At 44.0% G+C, this 14,764-nt stretch overlaps 1 protein-coding gene across 1 annotated transcript in view; it reads right to left on the minus strand.

The window, feature by feature from the left end:
- Positions 1-1,166: 1,166 nt before the first annotated feature.
- ACTN2 (actinin alpha 2) overlaps positions 1,167-14,764 on the minus strand; it is a 76,901-nt gene continuing 63,303 nt past the window's right edge. Inside the window, exons 15-21 of the mRNA XM_033195906.1 lie at positions 13,180-13,362; positions 10,753-10,887; positions 9,653-9,832; positions 7,997-8,143; positions 4,557-4,622; positions 3,187-3,345; positions 1,167-1,899 (exon numbers count right to left, since the gene is read on the minus strand). Of these exons, the coding sequence (XP_033051797.1) occupies positions 1,741-1,899; positions 3,187-3,345; positions 4,557-4,622; positions 7,997-8,143; positions 9,653-9,832; positions 10,753-10,887; positions 13,180-13,362 (1,029 nt within the window). The 3' untranslated portion in view covers positions 1,167-1,740. The remainder of the gene's footprint in view (positions 1,900-3,186; positions 3,346-4,556; positions 4,623-7,996; positions 8,144-9,652; positions 9,833-10,752; positions 10,888-13,179; positions 13,363-14,764) is intronic.

The raw sequence follows: 14,764 nt of genomic DNA on the forward strand, positions 1-14,764 counted from the left end.
ACAACTTTCTGGCTTTTCTATAGAGTTTATGGCTGGAATATAGCACCTGCTTGAAATAAAATAGAGTCAGAGTTCATCTAAACCACTCCAAAAGTGTTTGGCATTCAACTCAAGGATTCAAATATTTCAGAAATCTGGAAACTACCAACTACTTAATAATGAAGCAAATTAAGTGAAATTCACAAAGGGAGAAGGTTCTAAATGGCCTGGTGTAGGAAAAAGCGTCGAGCTGTCAGAGAGCTTGGAATGGAAATACCACATTTCCAGCTGCTGGTGGAAATCTATAAAAATCTGAGCAAACAGACTGTAGGCAACAGGCCTGTTACTGCTTCTCTAGTAATGCTTTAATTGCTGTTTGCAACTGTTTTTGTTTGTTTGTAATCCATTTCCTGATTATTAAGGACTCAGATATAAAAATAATTCCTGCTTTATTCTCTACAAGCTGTCAACAAGATGGAAAAACAGAGGGGGCGTTATAGCCTATAGCAGTATGAGCAAAAAGGAAGAATGAACATTCAACGGATCAAGATGTGCTAGCGGGAGTACATGTAGCATCCTGTGTCATGGAGCAGGCCTTTAGACACAGAACCAGACATGGGACTTGTTAGGATACACTCTCGAATCCCAGAGCTGAACACACACTGCACACTAGCTAAAACATCTAGTCATTCCTACTACACAAAACATACGTAAAGCTTCCGCAGAGAAAGATCTTTACTCACCTCTACTGCTGCTGAGAATTAGTCCTTTCCTACGATAACTCTGGCTTCTCCTTAACAGGTCATAAAACGAGAGGCCTAAGGAAGTCCTGATTGGAGTGCTAGAAGGATACTGGTTTCTGACTTGCCTTGTGATGAACCACTACTACAGAAACCTGCTTATTTAAAAACAGAGCACTTTCATATGGTCATCTCTTGAGAACCTGTACTAATAAGCTCTAACAAAAAGCATGGGAACCTGGAATCAATAAATAATCCTAAAAACCTCATTTAACCTAGTGACTGCCTCCTTCCCTCTGGCAATTAAACTGACTTCCATGTTTCCTTAGGTCTCTACTCTGGAGGATAAGAGAAGCATCAAAAATCACTGACTGAGTTGACCATCCAGCCCTAAATAATGAAGAGATGACCATAAACTCTATTTTAAAAATGGTAAGTGCCAAAAAATCTTTTTGATAGTCTTTTTAATCCCTGGCAGTTCCATCTCACAATTATATTCATTTGAAGACACAATAGTAATCTTTGGATAAGCATGAAAATAAAACATTAGAATCCCAAATATACTCTCCTAGGGGCAATCACATAGGCATATTAGAGATAAATGAAATTTTTTACAAATAGCAAACCTTCATTTACCAATTTGTGGATTTCCCGGCCCCCCGTCTTAAATCTCGGGTATTTTGTATTTTCACATTTTTCATTTTCCTTCTGTCCCTAGATCCTCCTAATTTCCTACTACTCAAGTAATTTGTTCCGTTTAATCAAAGAAATCAACCTGATATTTCATTACATTTAGCTAAAAACTCAGAAATAAACCTATTTATGAAGCACACTATGTCATATACTGTAGAAACTGCATTTTAGCCGTGTTATATTGCTGGCAATTACTGAACTACAAAAGGCTTTTTTTTCCCCCCTCTCTCTCCCAACTTAATAAAGCCTGTCAAAGTTTCCAGGAAACCAACTGTGACTTCTGCTTTTATTGCGTTCTGATGGGATCGGTGATTACAGAACCTCAGCGTCACAGATCGCTCTCTCCATAGAGTGCGGAGGAGAACGCGGTGTAATCCAGGGCGCCAGGCACACTGCCTGGGCCCGAGTAGGCGGGCATCCTCTTGATGCAGTACTGGGCCTGATCCGGGGGCAGCTCCCGACGCAGCTCCTCCGCCAGGATGTATGGCTGGAAAAAAAAATACGCATGTGTTTGCAGTCAGTTGTAGAAAACACCACAACATAAATAGTCTTAATACTTACATATTTCTTGCATCCGTTTACTTTTTCAAAAGGACTAAAGAATAGGGAGTCTATTGGCATAGTAGTACCAGACAACTACCAGAAAGCCAAGTTGTACTTGTAGGAGCGTATCTAGAAGCTGGCCTGGCCAACAGGAAGGGTGACATGCTTCATAAAGGCAAATGGAGCATTACTAGTAGTTCTCAAACTGAGCCACAATGCAAGGATACATACTATGATCTGCATTTCATACCAGAAAAGACGAAGCTTTTCAAAAAAATGTTCAGTGGGAAATAGGACAATTCCAACCAAATAGACTGGTTGGTAAAAGTTAAAGTAAATCACATATATCACATTAAAATTTATATAATTATAGTTTGTATATTATCTAATGTATAGTAGAAGTTTCTTAGTGGGGTTGGAGGAGCCACGGTTTATTACCTTCTAAATCAGCTGGGCTCTTTCCCATCCACCCTCACCCCACAGGTAAATGATTCATTTTAAAGAAAACATTATTTTAAAAATAGTTGGTCTTATCTGATTTTTAAGGTAATAAATATGGCTCTGTCAATGTGTTTAACATGCTAACCTCCTTGTGGTAATGTTCATTATCCTTTCAGCCAGAAAACAGGGTAAAATAATCCTGTCTCAAACTGAATTTGTACATAGAGATGTTTTTATTGTTTGGGGGATAAAATACGAAAATTCTGAACTGGCAATTCTGGCAATTAAACTCCTCCTGAAGGTCTAGGCTACATGTAAGGAAAAGCTTGCCAATTTTTTACTGACTGAACAGCTATATTTAACTTTGCTCCATGATTTTGCTGGGCATAAAGTCAGGGTTATTGATCCTTGGGAGAAGGTACCCAGTTTTATAACATCTAAATTGCATGGTTTCTTCTTTCTGAGTCACAGTCACCAAACTAGAATGTAAAATAGGGGTTGAACCAGTAACACACACACACACACAAACATAAAAGTACAAACACACTACTGTCCCTTCTATAAAAATTAAGTGCAAGGCCAAGCACGAATGCCAGGAATGGCAAGTCTGTTTCCTCTGTGCTGAGCGCCCCATTGTTGTGTGTCTACCTGCTGCTTTCTGAAATCAGTGCCAATGCTGTACAAAATGCACTGGTATAAAAATGGTTTTTATTTACAACAGTGTTGCCTTTTCTGTTAGAATGATGTAGTGGACTCCTGCTAAAGCAGAAGCAAATCTGTGAATGCAGACCTTATCAGAAGCCAGGATCCGGAAGGAGGCGATGACCTGCTCGGCGGTATCCGTGTCGGCCGTCTCTCTAGTCATGAAGTCGATGAAGGATTGGAAGGTGACGGTACCTTGCCCGTTGGGATCTACCAGGGTCATAATGCGGGCAAATTCGGCTTCACCCTGGGGCAAAGTACAAAGAAACATGTACTCGAACAGTACACAGCTCTCAACAGAGCCGTTCTCATTCTTTCCCTAGTGACACGCCAATTCCTTTATGTCTGAAAACTGAAGTTTGACCTGTGTTTCCCTTCGGTCTTTGGACGAGACTCCCCTTCAGGGTGACTTAGGTTTACTGCTATCAAATAATTTTAAAAGTTGCTGGAGCTTCAAACTAGAAGCTTGTAAATGTCAGAATTCTTTCCTCTCTGGGACCCACTGCTGGCCTTCATGGGTCACGGAACGTAATTATGGAAGAGTAGGTCAAAGCGAGAGCTGAACCCTTTTCTCAGATTAGAACTAGGAAAGCAATGCTGCCAAATCGAAGGCAGCTCAGAACATGGCTGTCACGACTGTAGTTTACAGTCCCAAAGAGAATCGAGGCAGGCCAGGTTAAAAATACTCATTAATGGGCAACAGAGAAGTACTGGATATTCTAGGACTATCCCAGCCCACAGTGAAATGTAAGTTTATCTTGGCTGATTTATGACTAAACCTTTTTTACCTTTCAACATATTAGAGGAAAGGGCACTTGAAAAATCATCAGGATGCTACTAAAAGCCACTGAAGTGTACACTTTAAATGGGTAAACCGCAGTATGTGAGTTATATCTCAGTAAAGCTGTTTAAAAAAATCAAAAAGGCTATGTTCTCATCTCCTTCACTAGAATAAATCATCTGACCAATTATTGAATAAAAATAAAGACTTTTTTTTTTTTGACAGAGTTTCACTCTTGTCGCCCAGGCCGGAGTGCAGTGGTGCAATCTCAGCTCACTGCAACCTCCGCCTCCCAGGTTCAAGCCATTCTCCTGCCTCAACCTCTTGAGTAGCTGGGACTACAGGCACCCAACACCACGGCTGGCTAATTTTTGTATTTTTAGTAGAGATGAGGTTTCACCATGTTGGTCAGGCTGGTCTCAAATCCCTGACCTCAGGTGATCCACCTGCCTCGGCCTCCCAAAGTGCTGGGATTACAAGCATGAGCCACTGTGCCAGGCCCCGTGACTTTATTTTTATATAGCAACAGTGAGACCTTCAAAAAATCTTATCCTATATAATGAAAATGAACCAATCCCAAATGCACTACCTTGGTTTGAGCTTGTCATCTTCTATAATAGAAATCCAAACTCAATAAAATATCAAATCTTAGTACACAATTTCAACTTCTGTCTTACCAGGTCATAACCCATGGAAATCAGGCAGGCTCTGAAATCCTCATGATCCATCAGGCCATTCTTCCTCTGTTGGCAAAAACAAAGGACAGAGCAGGTGAGCACAGAGCAAGACGGGCAACTCTACTTCACCAACTGAACAAAGATCTGGTAAGGGAAGCGCTTTGAGCTCTGCCAAGGTCGTAAATGTCACCACTGACTTGCAAGAAGGATGGAGCCAGCACAAGGATGTTACAAACTAGTTTCTTAAAAATCAAAACGAGGGGAGAGGAGGCTATAGACCAGACAAAAATGAAAGGAGACCACACACTCAAGAAAATAGCGAAAGGAACCAGTTGGGAGCTCACTACTGCCACCTACTGATGACAAAACGTATCGTAAATGTTCTAAGAAATGACGATGCTCTCAATGATCCCAGGTTGTCATCGTTTGTAAAATTCCTGCAGAGATGAGCACATTCCTAGAGCTCCGACACCTAGAAAGCAACTACTCTTAGGCCCTTGGGCCAGGATGCAGTGGCCCCTATGTGTGGCAAGCTCAGCTGCCCCCAAAAATCCAATGGGAGTCTACACAGCAGTGTGCAAGAAGGAGTCCACAGGGACAAGTTTTCCCAGCTGAGAAAGGCCAGGTCAGGACAAACTGCAACCCAACTCTATAGAAACAGGGGTGTCACTGCAAAGCCCTGCATGTGACATGAAGTGCACAGCTGTGCTGAAGATTCATTGAGGGTTTTGAAGGGATGGCTAATGTTTCAGCATCAGTACACACTTAAAGAGAAGAAAACACTGGTTATTGGCCATATGAATTATTAAATAGAAGGCTATTTTCTGTTGTTTGCGCTTGCCCATGAAACAGCCAGTCCCAAAAGCTAATGTCAGAAGTTCTTTTTTTCTATGAATAGGAGACTTTATATGTCTGTCCTCACACCCATGTACTCTGCCCTCAGTCACTGCCGGATTCCTCAGCAGCATTCTCTTAAGTGATGCTTCCCACCTTGACCCAGTCTCCTCCACTTTCTCTAATGCTCCTCCTCTGGCTCTTCTGCCTCCCATAAATGTAGTAGTTCCCTAAGATCTGGGCCTTCTCTCTTCTTACTCTCCAGACTCTTGCTGGACAGGGCCATTATACGCTGACTCCTGGAGGCTTCAGCCCGAAACTCTAGACCTGGACTCCTCCTGCTTTTGCAATAGCTGAGTCCCACTTCTCCCATGTCTTCACGGTTTGAACTTTCCATCTCACCCTCTCCCTTAGCCCCCAAATCCTGTTGTTCACCTCTGTCAGATTTGTCTCAATCTCAGATCTACCTCTTTTCTTTTCTTCATTCCCACCGCTCCTATCCCTCAGCCCTGAAGTTCATGTTCCTTCTCTCTTTTTCCAGACAGACTCGGGTCTGACCCTCTCTACTAACTTTCTCATCTTTTCTCCTTCCCTTCTGTCTATCCTTCATCATAAATGTGCTGTCTGGCATTTTTTTTTTTTTTTTTGCAGCACAGCTCTGGTCGTGTTACACCTATGCTGTAAAACCTTCTCTAATTCTCTGATGTCCACGAAGAATCCCTCCATTCACAGCCTCTGTGCCCCCTGCCATGCCTATCTTTACCGTTTAATGAAAAGACGAAGCCAAGTGGATCCGTATCCCTGACATGACACCCCTTCCCACTACACAGTAAGCGAACTATTTTCCCCACAAGACAAAGAATCATGTTTAATTTGAACAAACTTCTAAACATGGCAAGTTCTGCACTGTACTCCTTGGACTTTCGTTGCAAAAGACTGTGATCACCTTGGATTCAAATCAATGTGCTCTCTTCCTCTAACGCAGCCCCAGTGAATAAGAGTGTCTGTCAATAAGAGATGGTTGTGTGCCGGGATGAAGAGCCATCATTTCCCTCCTTGGAAGAAAAATGACTTGGGCTTTACTGAATGCAGTTAGGTCAAATCAAAGCACGTTTCTGCACAATGAAGGTGTGCTGAAACTATAAGAACGTCAATATCCATCTCTGTGTATAATTTTTCACTAATGCCTAGCTCTGTGGTCTGAACCCTCTAACAGGCCCAAATCTGACTGGTCTGTCTAGCCCAGAGGCATTTTAGGAACCAGTGAAGGACATTTGCAAATCATAACAGGGCTCCATACAAAGTAATGGTACATCCCTTTTAGTGATCTTTAAGAATTGGAACGTAGCTAGGCGCGGTGGCTCACGCCTGTAATCCCAGCACTTTGGGAGGCTGAGGCAGGTGGATCACCTGAGGTCAGGAGTTCGAGACCAACCTTGCCAACATGGTAAAACCCTGTTTCTACTAAAAATACAAAAAATTAGCTTGGCATGGTGGTGCATGCCTACTTGGGAGACTGAGACAGGAGAATCGCTTGAACCCAGGAGGTGGAGGCTGCAGTGAGCTGAGATCGCACCATTGCACTGCATCCTGGGCACCAAAAGCACAACTCTGTCTCAAAAAAACCAAAACAAAACAAAAAAAAAACAAAAAGGCCAAGTGCGGTGGCTCACGCCTGTAATCCTAGCACTTTGGGAGGCCGAGGTGGGTGGATCATGAGGTCAGGAGATTGAGACCATCCTGCCTAACATGGTGAAACCCTGTCCTTACTAAAAAAAATACAAAAATTAGCTGGTGTGGTGGCGGGTGCCTGTAGTCCCAGCTAGTCGGGAAGCTGAGGCAGGAGAATCGCTTGAACCCAGGGGAGGAGGTTGCAGTGAGCCAAGATCGTGCCACTGCACTCCAGCCTGGTGACAGAGCGAGACTCCATCTCATTAAAAAAAAACAAAAAAAAAACAAGAATTAGAGTGTAGCCTTAATAGTCACTCACTTTCAGCCACAGGATTAGTAAATAGTATTTTCTCATAAAGAATTGGTTTTACTCAATATTATTCAAATCAAAATACAAGATAATATTTAAAAAGCAACACTTATCTTTTTATATGCCTTTACTATGAAAATTATCACCATTTTGTTGGTGCGTGTCCTTAAAAGAGATCATGTGTCAATTTTGTTCATTAAAAAAGAAAACTGAGCTGTATACGTTGAAAGAACAGGTTAAATTATGACCAGATGTTTTTCCTAAACAGTTGCTTAGGAAAAGCATATCAGAGTTTTGTATTTAAGTCTTTACAAAATGACCTAAAGCCAACAGTCAGATTTTGTGAAAAATACACTGACTTAGAACAAATGAGCTTTGATGTCAACTAGAAATGCATTCTTATTAAGCGATCTGCATGAAACAGCACACAAACCTGGGCTTTGTGTCACCTTGAGCAACACCAGAGCTTAGGACACTTCGTTTTGGTGGCGATTTTGTCATTAACGATCCTGTTTCCCTGTAAATGTTGGGGAGCCTTAAGACTTAACCTGAGAGCACGCATATTATTTCAGATACATTGTTTAATGTCCCCAGTATTGCCCTTCAAGTAAGTAGAGAGTGGTACCCTGTCAAAGTGGTTGAAGGAGGCTCTGAACTCATTCATCTGCTCCTGGGTGATGCCCTTCGCGTCTCTCGTCAGGATCTGAGTCTCCACCTCATTGATGGTTCTGGCGATGGTTGTCAGCAGCAGCTCCCATCCAACACGAATGTGCTATTGAGGGAAAAGGGGAAAGATCAGTTCCAGGTCTTTCCAGCATGTCAACGCTGCCTCTTACTTTCATAACTGCACAGCCGACTCAAAGGGCTTACTAAGCAAGACTCACGATCGCCTTCACTGCACTAGAAAAAAAATTCTACTTTGTCATCTGTTGCAAGATTCTGCAGTGAGAAGTACTCACAAGTACTCACCAGCTTTCTAACAGTGGCAGCGGGCACTCTGCAGTATATACTCTATAACCAGGGTTCTAGCGGTGGCAGCGGGCACTCTGTAGGATATACTATATAACCAGGGTTCTAACGGTGGCAGCGGGCACTCTGTAGGATATGCTCTATCACCAGGGTTCTAACGGTGGCAGCGGGCACTCTGTAGGATATGCTCTATCACCAGGGTTCTAGCGGTGGCAGCAGGCACTCTGTAGGATATACTATATAACCAGGGTTCTAACGGTGGCAGCGGGCACTCTGTAGGATATGCTCTATCACCAGGGTTCTAACGGCGGCAGCGGGCACTCTGTAGGATATGCTCTATCACCAGGGTTCTAACGGTGGCAGCGGGCACTCTGCAGTATATACTCTATCACCAGGGTTCTAACGGCGGCAGCGGGCACTCTGTAGGATATGCTCTATCACCAGGGTTCTAACGGTGGCAGCGGGCACTCTGTAGGATATGCTCTATCACCAGGGTTCTAACGGCGGCAGCGGGCACTCTGTAGGATATGCTCTATCACCAGGGTTCTAACGGCGGCAGCGGGCACTCTGTAGGATATGCTCTATCACCAGGGTTCTAACGGCGGCAGCGGGCACTCTGTAGGATATGCTCTATCACCAGGGTTCTAACGGCGGCAGCGGGCACTCTGTAGGATATGCTCTATCACCAGGGTTCTAACGGCGGCAGCGGGCACTCTGTAGGATATGCTCTATCACCAGGGTTCTAACGGCGGCAGCGGGCACTCTGTAGGATATGCTCTATCACCAGGGTTCTAACGGCGGCAGCGGGCACTCTGTAGGATATGCTCTATCACCAGGGTTCTAACGGTGGCAGCGGGCACTCTGTAGGATATGCTCTATCACCAGGGTTCTAACGGTGGCAGCGGGCACTCTGTAGGATATACTCTTGTTTGTCACTAAAAATATTTTCCCGTTTACCAAGTAGCAGGATGAGCCCTGAGTTATACCTCCGGGCTCCCAGAGAGTTCAGTTTGGGCCTAACTGGTGGAAATACAACAGTCCAGCTTCTGGCACTCACCTTGAAGAAGTGTAGCGAATTTATGGTGGTGATAATAATAATGATAATGTCACTGTCGGGAATATCATATAGTTCTCGATATAGCTCACGAAGCATTTCCACAAATAGTGACTGGAAAGGCTTAAAGATCCCTAACTTTCATACTTGTAGGTCTTAGCGGGAACAAAGAGGGACAAGTGCATGAAGAAAGCACCCTGAGGAGGTGGCGTGGTCCCCGTGACAAGCGAGTGGCGCACGCGTGCCTGGCTGCCGTACCTCCATCGTGTAGTTTGTGTGCTTGTTGTCAAAGACAAGGGCCTCCTGGATGAGCTGATGGTCTCCCTCCAGCTTGTCGATGTTGTTCTTGTAGTTGATGATGTTGTGCTCGTACTGCTTCAGCTGATTCATCTGGTCCTCCAGGGCTCCTGTGATCTGGATGGAGCTCCGGGCAATCTCCTGAGGGAGGCGAGTGAGAAGCAGACAGAAACAAAGTGAAGTGCCCTCTAAGGGAGCTTGGCGCGAGGCGCCGTTCCAGACCCTGCATCGGATGCTGGGCCAGCGTCAGGCAGCGGCCGGTGTCACGCGGCTCACTTTTCTCAGTGAGCATCACAGAACAAAACAAGGTCTAGTTCTAGTCTGTCTAGAGAATGGGAAAAAAGTCAACTAAGATCCAAAACAGAGAGACAAGAGGGGTTAGAGATGAGTCCTGTTGGCTTCTTGCCACGGGAGGGAAATGCCGTCGGGCAGAGCCGCCCTGCTCTGGAGGAAGCTGGGGGTGGGCTGCGTGGGTGGAGCTGCCAGACAGATTTAAGACCCACAAGATGCTTCCTCCATCAGAATTTCTTATATTTTTAGATGGTCTCCCCTTAAAGAAAAAAGTCAATATTTTAACACCAAAAGGGTGGTGGGGCAAGAAATACATGAGTCAATAAATGTCTCCTGGCTGTTATTGATGATCAAAGGACAACAGTGTTATTTAAAGACCACTGTCCCTCAAATGTTCTGAAAATGCAAAGTATTTGTGGGTCTTCACGTGTCCTCCTTGTAGGGATAGATGGTTTGAAGTCTAGGCCCTGCAGAGGCCAAAAACGGAGAAAAAGCCCTGTCACCGTTTTTAGTAAGAAACTAAACAGAACCTAGCAAGACCCCACTCTCCTTCCTTGAGTGCCCCCTTCCTACATTCTGTATTGTGCCCCGGTTTGCACACTGTCCCCAACAGCCAGGGGCTGAAAGATAAAGCTGGGGTGATAACAGAACGGTGCTCCCACCTGACTGAGTGGGTGGCTGGAAACCACAGCATGTGCGGTGTCACTGCTGCGTGGCTAAGGTACTTATTGCAGGGCTTGTGAACAGCGCCTGGGAGGGCACTGGCTTACCTCCATCTTGTTCTGGATCCAGGGCCCAATGGCATTGGCTTGTGCAGCAAACTGGCGCCTCAGACGCTCGTTAGCATGCTGGCGAGCCAGCTCCTCCTGCAGGGACTGATCGCGGATGGGCACAAGTTGCTTCACCTGTCAGGGCCCAAGGACAACAAGGGTTAGAGGCCAGCTGTGGTCTCACAGGAACGACCACAGAATGCAGGAATAGTTCAAGGGGTTGGGGTGGGAATGGAGAAGGAGAAAGGAATGGAGGAGGGTATGGGGGGAAGGAAGAGGGACGATAAGGAGGAAGAGTCCCTACTCTAGGGACTAGAGGATGAGCTTGATTTAGCTTTGACTGCCATCTAGTGCCACCAAGTGCCTGCTGAAAGGCAGGATGAGGTGGAGAGTATTTAACAGCCTGCAGTAGGAGCAGCGACCATTCCCCTCCAGCCAGAGCCTCTAGGCCTGCTGCACAACCAAGTCAGGGCCAGGTCCAGAGTACAGAGGATTTGTGAACTTGGATGAAGGGAACACCGACATGTCTATATTCACCATCTCAGATTAAAATTTAGCACTCCCTTTGTTTATGAATGATGTGGACAGCAAATCTGCAGCAGTATTTAGCAGTCCCTGTGATCTTATCACAACAGAAATCACAGACATTCTATACTAACGTTACAGTTATGCCTGCCTCTTGCAGTAAGTATCACGTACACTCAGCACTACTCCAAAATTATTGGACCTGCTGTTAGATCTTGGTTTTAAATGTGTTCATAAAGAAGCACATACATTACAATAACTTTAGAGATATTTGAATAACTACATTTCAATATAATTTGTTTCCTTTGTAATATTAAATATTTTTATAAATTTACAAACATTATAATGAGAGGAATCCACAGGCTTCCCCAGACTGCCAGAGGGGTTCATGACACCAAAATGTCAAGAGCCCACGCTGGGTTCATGAGTTCGATTCTTATACCATGCTGGCCCACAGAAGAGTATACACCTGGTCTACCTGCTTTCTGTTCCATTTGTGAGTTACATTTTAATGCTATGCCTCCATTCTCTTTCAATAAATGGAAAAGAAAAAAGCTACTTCAAAAATCTTTCTTTGTGTCATCTGCAAAACTGCTACTAAAAGCATTATTATTGTCTTTTTTTTTTTTTTTTAAACAAAAATCCATTTGCTTTATAACTTACTGATGGGAGAAAAGTTTGTCTCACTTTAAAAAATGATACATTTCTGCCCCGGCATGGTGGCTCACATCTGTAATCCCAGCACTTTGGGAGGCCGAGGCGAGTGGATCACCTGAGGTCAGGAGTTTAAGACCAGCCTGGCCGACATAGTGAAACCCCATCTCTATCAAAAATATAAAAAATTAGCTAGGCGTGGTGGCAGGCGCCTGTAATCCCAGCTACTAGGGAGGCTGAGACAGGAAAATCGCTTGAACCCAGGAGGCAGAGGTTGCAATGAGCCGAGATTGTACCTCTGCATTCTAGCCTGGGCGACAGAGTGAGACTCTGTCTCAAAAAAATGAACATAATAAAAATGAAAAATAAAAAATGATATATTTCCTTTTCTTCCCCCCCTACGAAAACTACTTAACTCAGTTTGTTTCCTTTCTGTTTTCGGGTGTTTGTTAGGAAGATCAGAGCTAAATTTAAAGCTCAGATGTGCTAATTAGCCATTGTCTCTCAGATGAATACTCTCCTCTTCCTCATACCTGTTTTTGTCTTTTGCACTGTTTATAACTAACTTGCTGCACATGTGTTTTTATGGTAAAAGCCACTTCAGACCCATGTGGTGGACTTATTCCTCAAAGACTAGGATTGGCATACTGAGATGACTAATTGTGCTATAATTTCAACCATGAAAAGAAATGTCTCAATCTTAACAATGAGGCAAAAAGGCTCAAATTATTCCATTTGGACCATAATTACATTTGTCGATAGTTGCCCCAAATTTAAAAGGCAGCAAGTTAGTAAGAATACTTTCATTCCCAAGATGTAGTTTTCTAAGCAATTTTTCTGCATTTAAAATTCACACACATCTGGGACATGTCTATATCATATTCTAAAAATTCTTTTAAAAAGTACTGTAAGTACTTGTAAGCACGTTTTTAACCAAATTTCCAGTTGGGGCTTTAAAAACCATTTCCTTTATGGCATTAGGGTCATAACCTATAGGGGTTGTGTCAACATTTGTAAGATTTTCCTTAAGTAAAATAATCTCTGCTTTCTTTCCCCACAAACTGCAGAAGCTGCTGCAGGGTCCTTAAGAGTTTATCACATTTTGCCTGTGAAATCTGGGATAAAGGACAATCCTGATCGTGACACAAAATGAGGCTGTCACCCTAAGTCCCCGAGGCGTTAACTTCCTCCTTCGACTTCAGCTTCGAGAATGCCCCCTGGTCCCACACCAGGCCCTCAGCCACCCACCTTGTCCCACTTGGTCCGGAGCTCATCCATGGTGACAGTGCTGTACGGGTTGCTCGAGCTGATTCTGATACTGTAGCTCTGAATCACCTTCTCCACCTCGTTCTGGATGGCCATGATGGACTGCCGCTCTCCATCCGCCTCGGGCAGCGTGGCCTTGAACTGCTCATGCGCAGTGATCAAACTCTACACCCGAGACACAGGCGGAGAAAAACAGTGTGGCTTGAGTGTTAATTTCATAGGCTTTGATATTCCTTTCTGCACACAAGCAAATGCCTTGTTAATTGCAAGAACCTCTGGAGAAAAACACATTCTGAATGCTTTAGAAAAAACTCTTTAGGTACACAGAAGTCAAGTTCCTGGAAAATGGAAAAAGGGTATCATGATGACTATTAATTTGATTGATGGCTCCTCCCCCAGAGTCTTTTAAAAATCTTTTTTTTTTTTTAATCAGTTTTCCTTTCACTGTTTTCGATCGCCAGCTATTGTTTAGGTCTTTCTTATTTTCTGCTGACGAGCAGAACTTAACTTAGCGGCACTTCCTTTTTTTTTTTTTTTTTGAGACAGGGTCTCGCTAGGTCACTCAGGCTGGAGTGCAGTGGCACAATCATGGCTCACTGTAGCCTTGAACACTTGGGCTCAAGTAATCCTCCTGCCTCAGTCTCCTGAGTAGCTGGGACTATAGGGTACACATCACCATGCCTGGCTAATTTTTTTATTTTTATTTTTTGTGGAGACGGGGTCTCATTATGTTGCCCAGGTTGGTCTCAAACTCCTGGTCTCAAGTGATCCTCCCCGCCTGGGCCTCCCAAAGTGTTGGGATTACAGGTGCGAGCCACCACGCTCAGCCCTTAGATGCCCTTTCTAATGGCCAGTGTTACCTTTGTAGTCCTACAAAAGCATCTAACATTTGCTACTGTTATCCCTAAAGAAAACCAGGAAGTACATCCCTACTCCTCAAAAAGAAAAGGCCACAGAAACGAACTCTTCCCAGAAGCCGCTCTAAAGAGCCATTTATCAAACCTATTCTTTGACCCGGACATGAGCAGCCCTGCAAATTCAGCTGCTCAAAGACCTCGCTGCCTCGTGGAGCACCTTTGAGTGTGAAGCTACTGTTCTCTTTAGGTGCAGCAACAGGTCAGCTGCCAACAGAGTTTTCACAAAGAGTGTGACTTCCAAGTCGTGCTTAGAGGTCTCACTTATTCCACAAATAAATGATTTTAGACTGTCGGCCTGTGCTTAAGAGTGCATGCAGGAAACACCATGAAAGCCTCTTTCAAAAGGCAACTCCAATGTTCATGGAAGCACTTTCCCCTGACATGCAGGTGGAAACCCTTCTAGATGGCTCCTGGCAGGGAGGTGTGGTTTCAAATGCCAATCTTCAGGATTTCCTTTCTACTTGCTTTCTTTTTGATGACATATCTATTTTACAGAAAAAAAAAAGTAAAAAAAATTTTCTCTTTTTATTCTATTATACATCAAATTCGCTAAATAAATTATGTCCTGGCTAACTGAGATTAACTTTCCTCCCTAACGTCACCACTTAGAAGCTTTGTTTATAGTTCTGAAGTTCCAGAAAAAACTATAC

Source organism: Trachypithecus francoisi, unplaced genomic scaffold (genome assembly GCF_009764315.1).
Source record: "Trachypithecus francoisi isolate TF-2019V2 unplaced genomic scaffold, Tfra_2.0 Lachesis_group5, whole genome shotgun sequence".
Classification (NCBI taxonomy): domain Eukaryota; kingdom Metazoa; phylum Chordata; class Mammalia; order Primates; family Cercopithecidae; genus Trachypithecus; species Trachypithecus francoisi.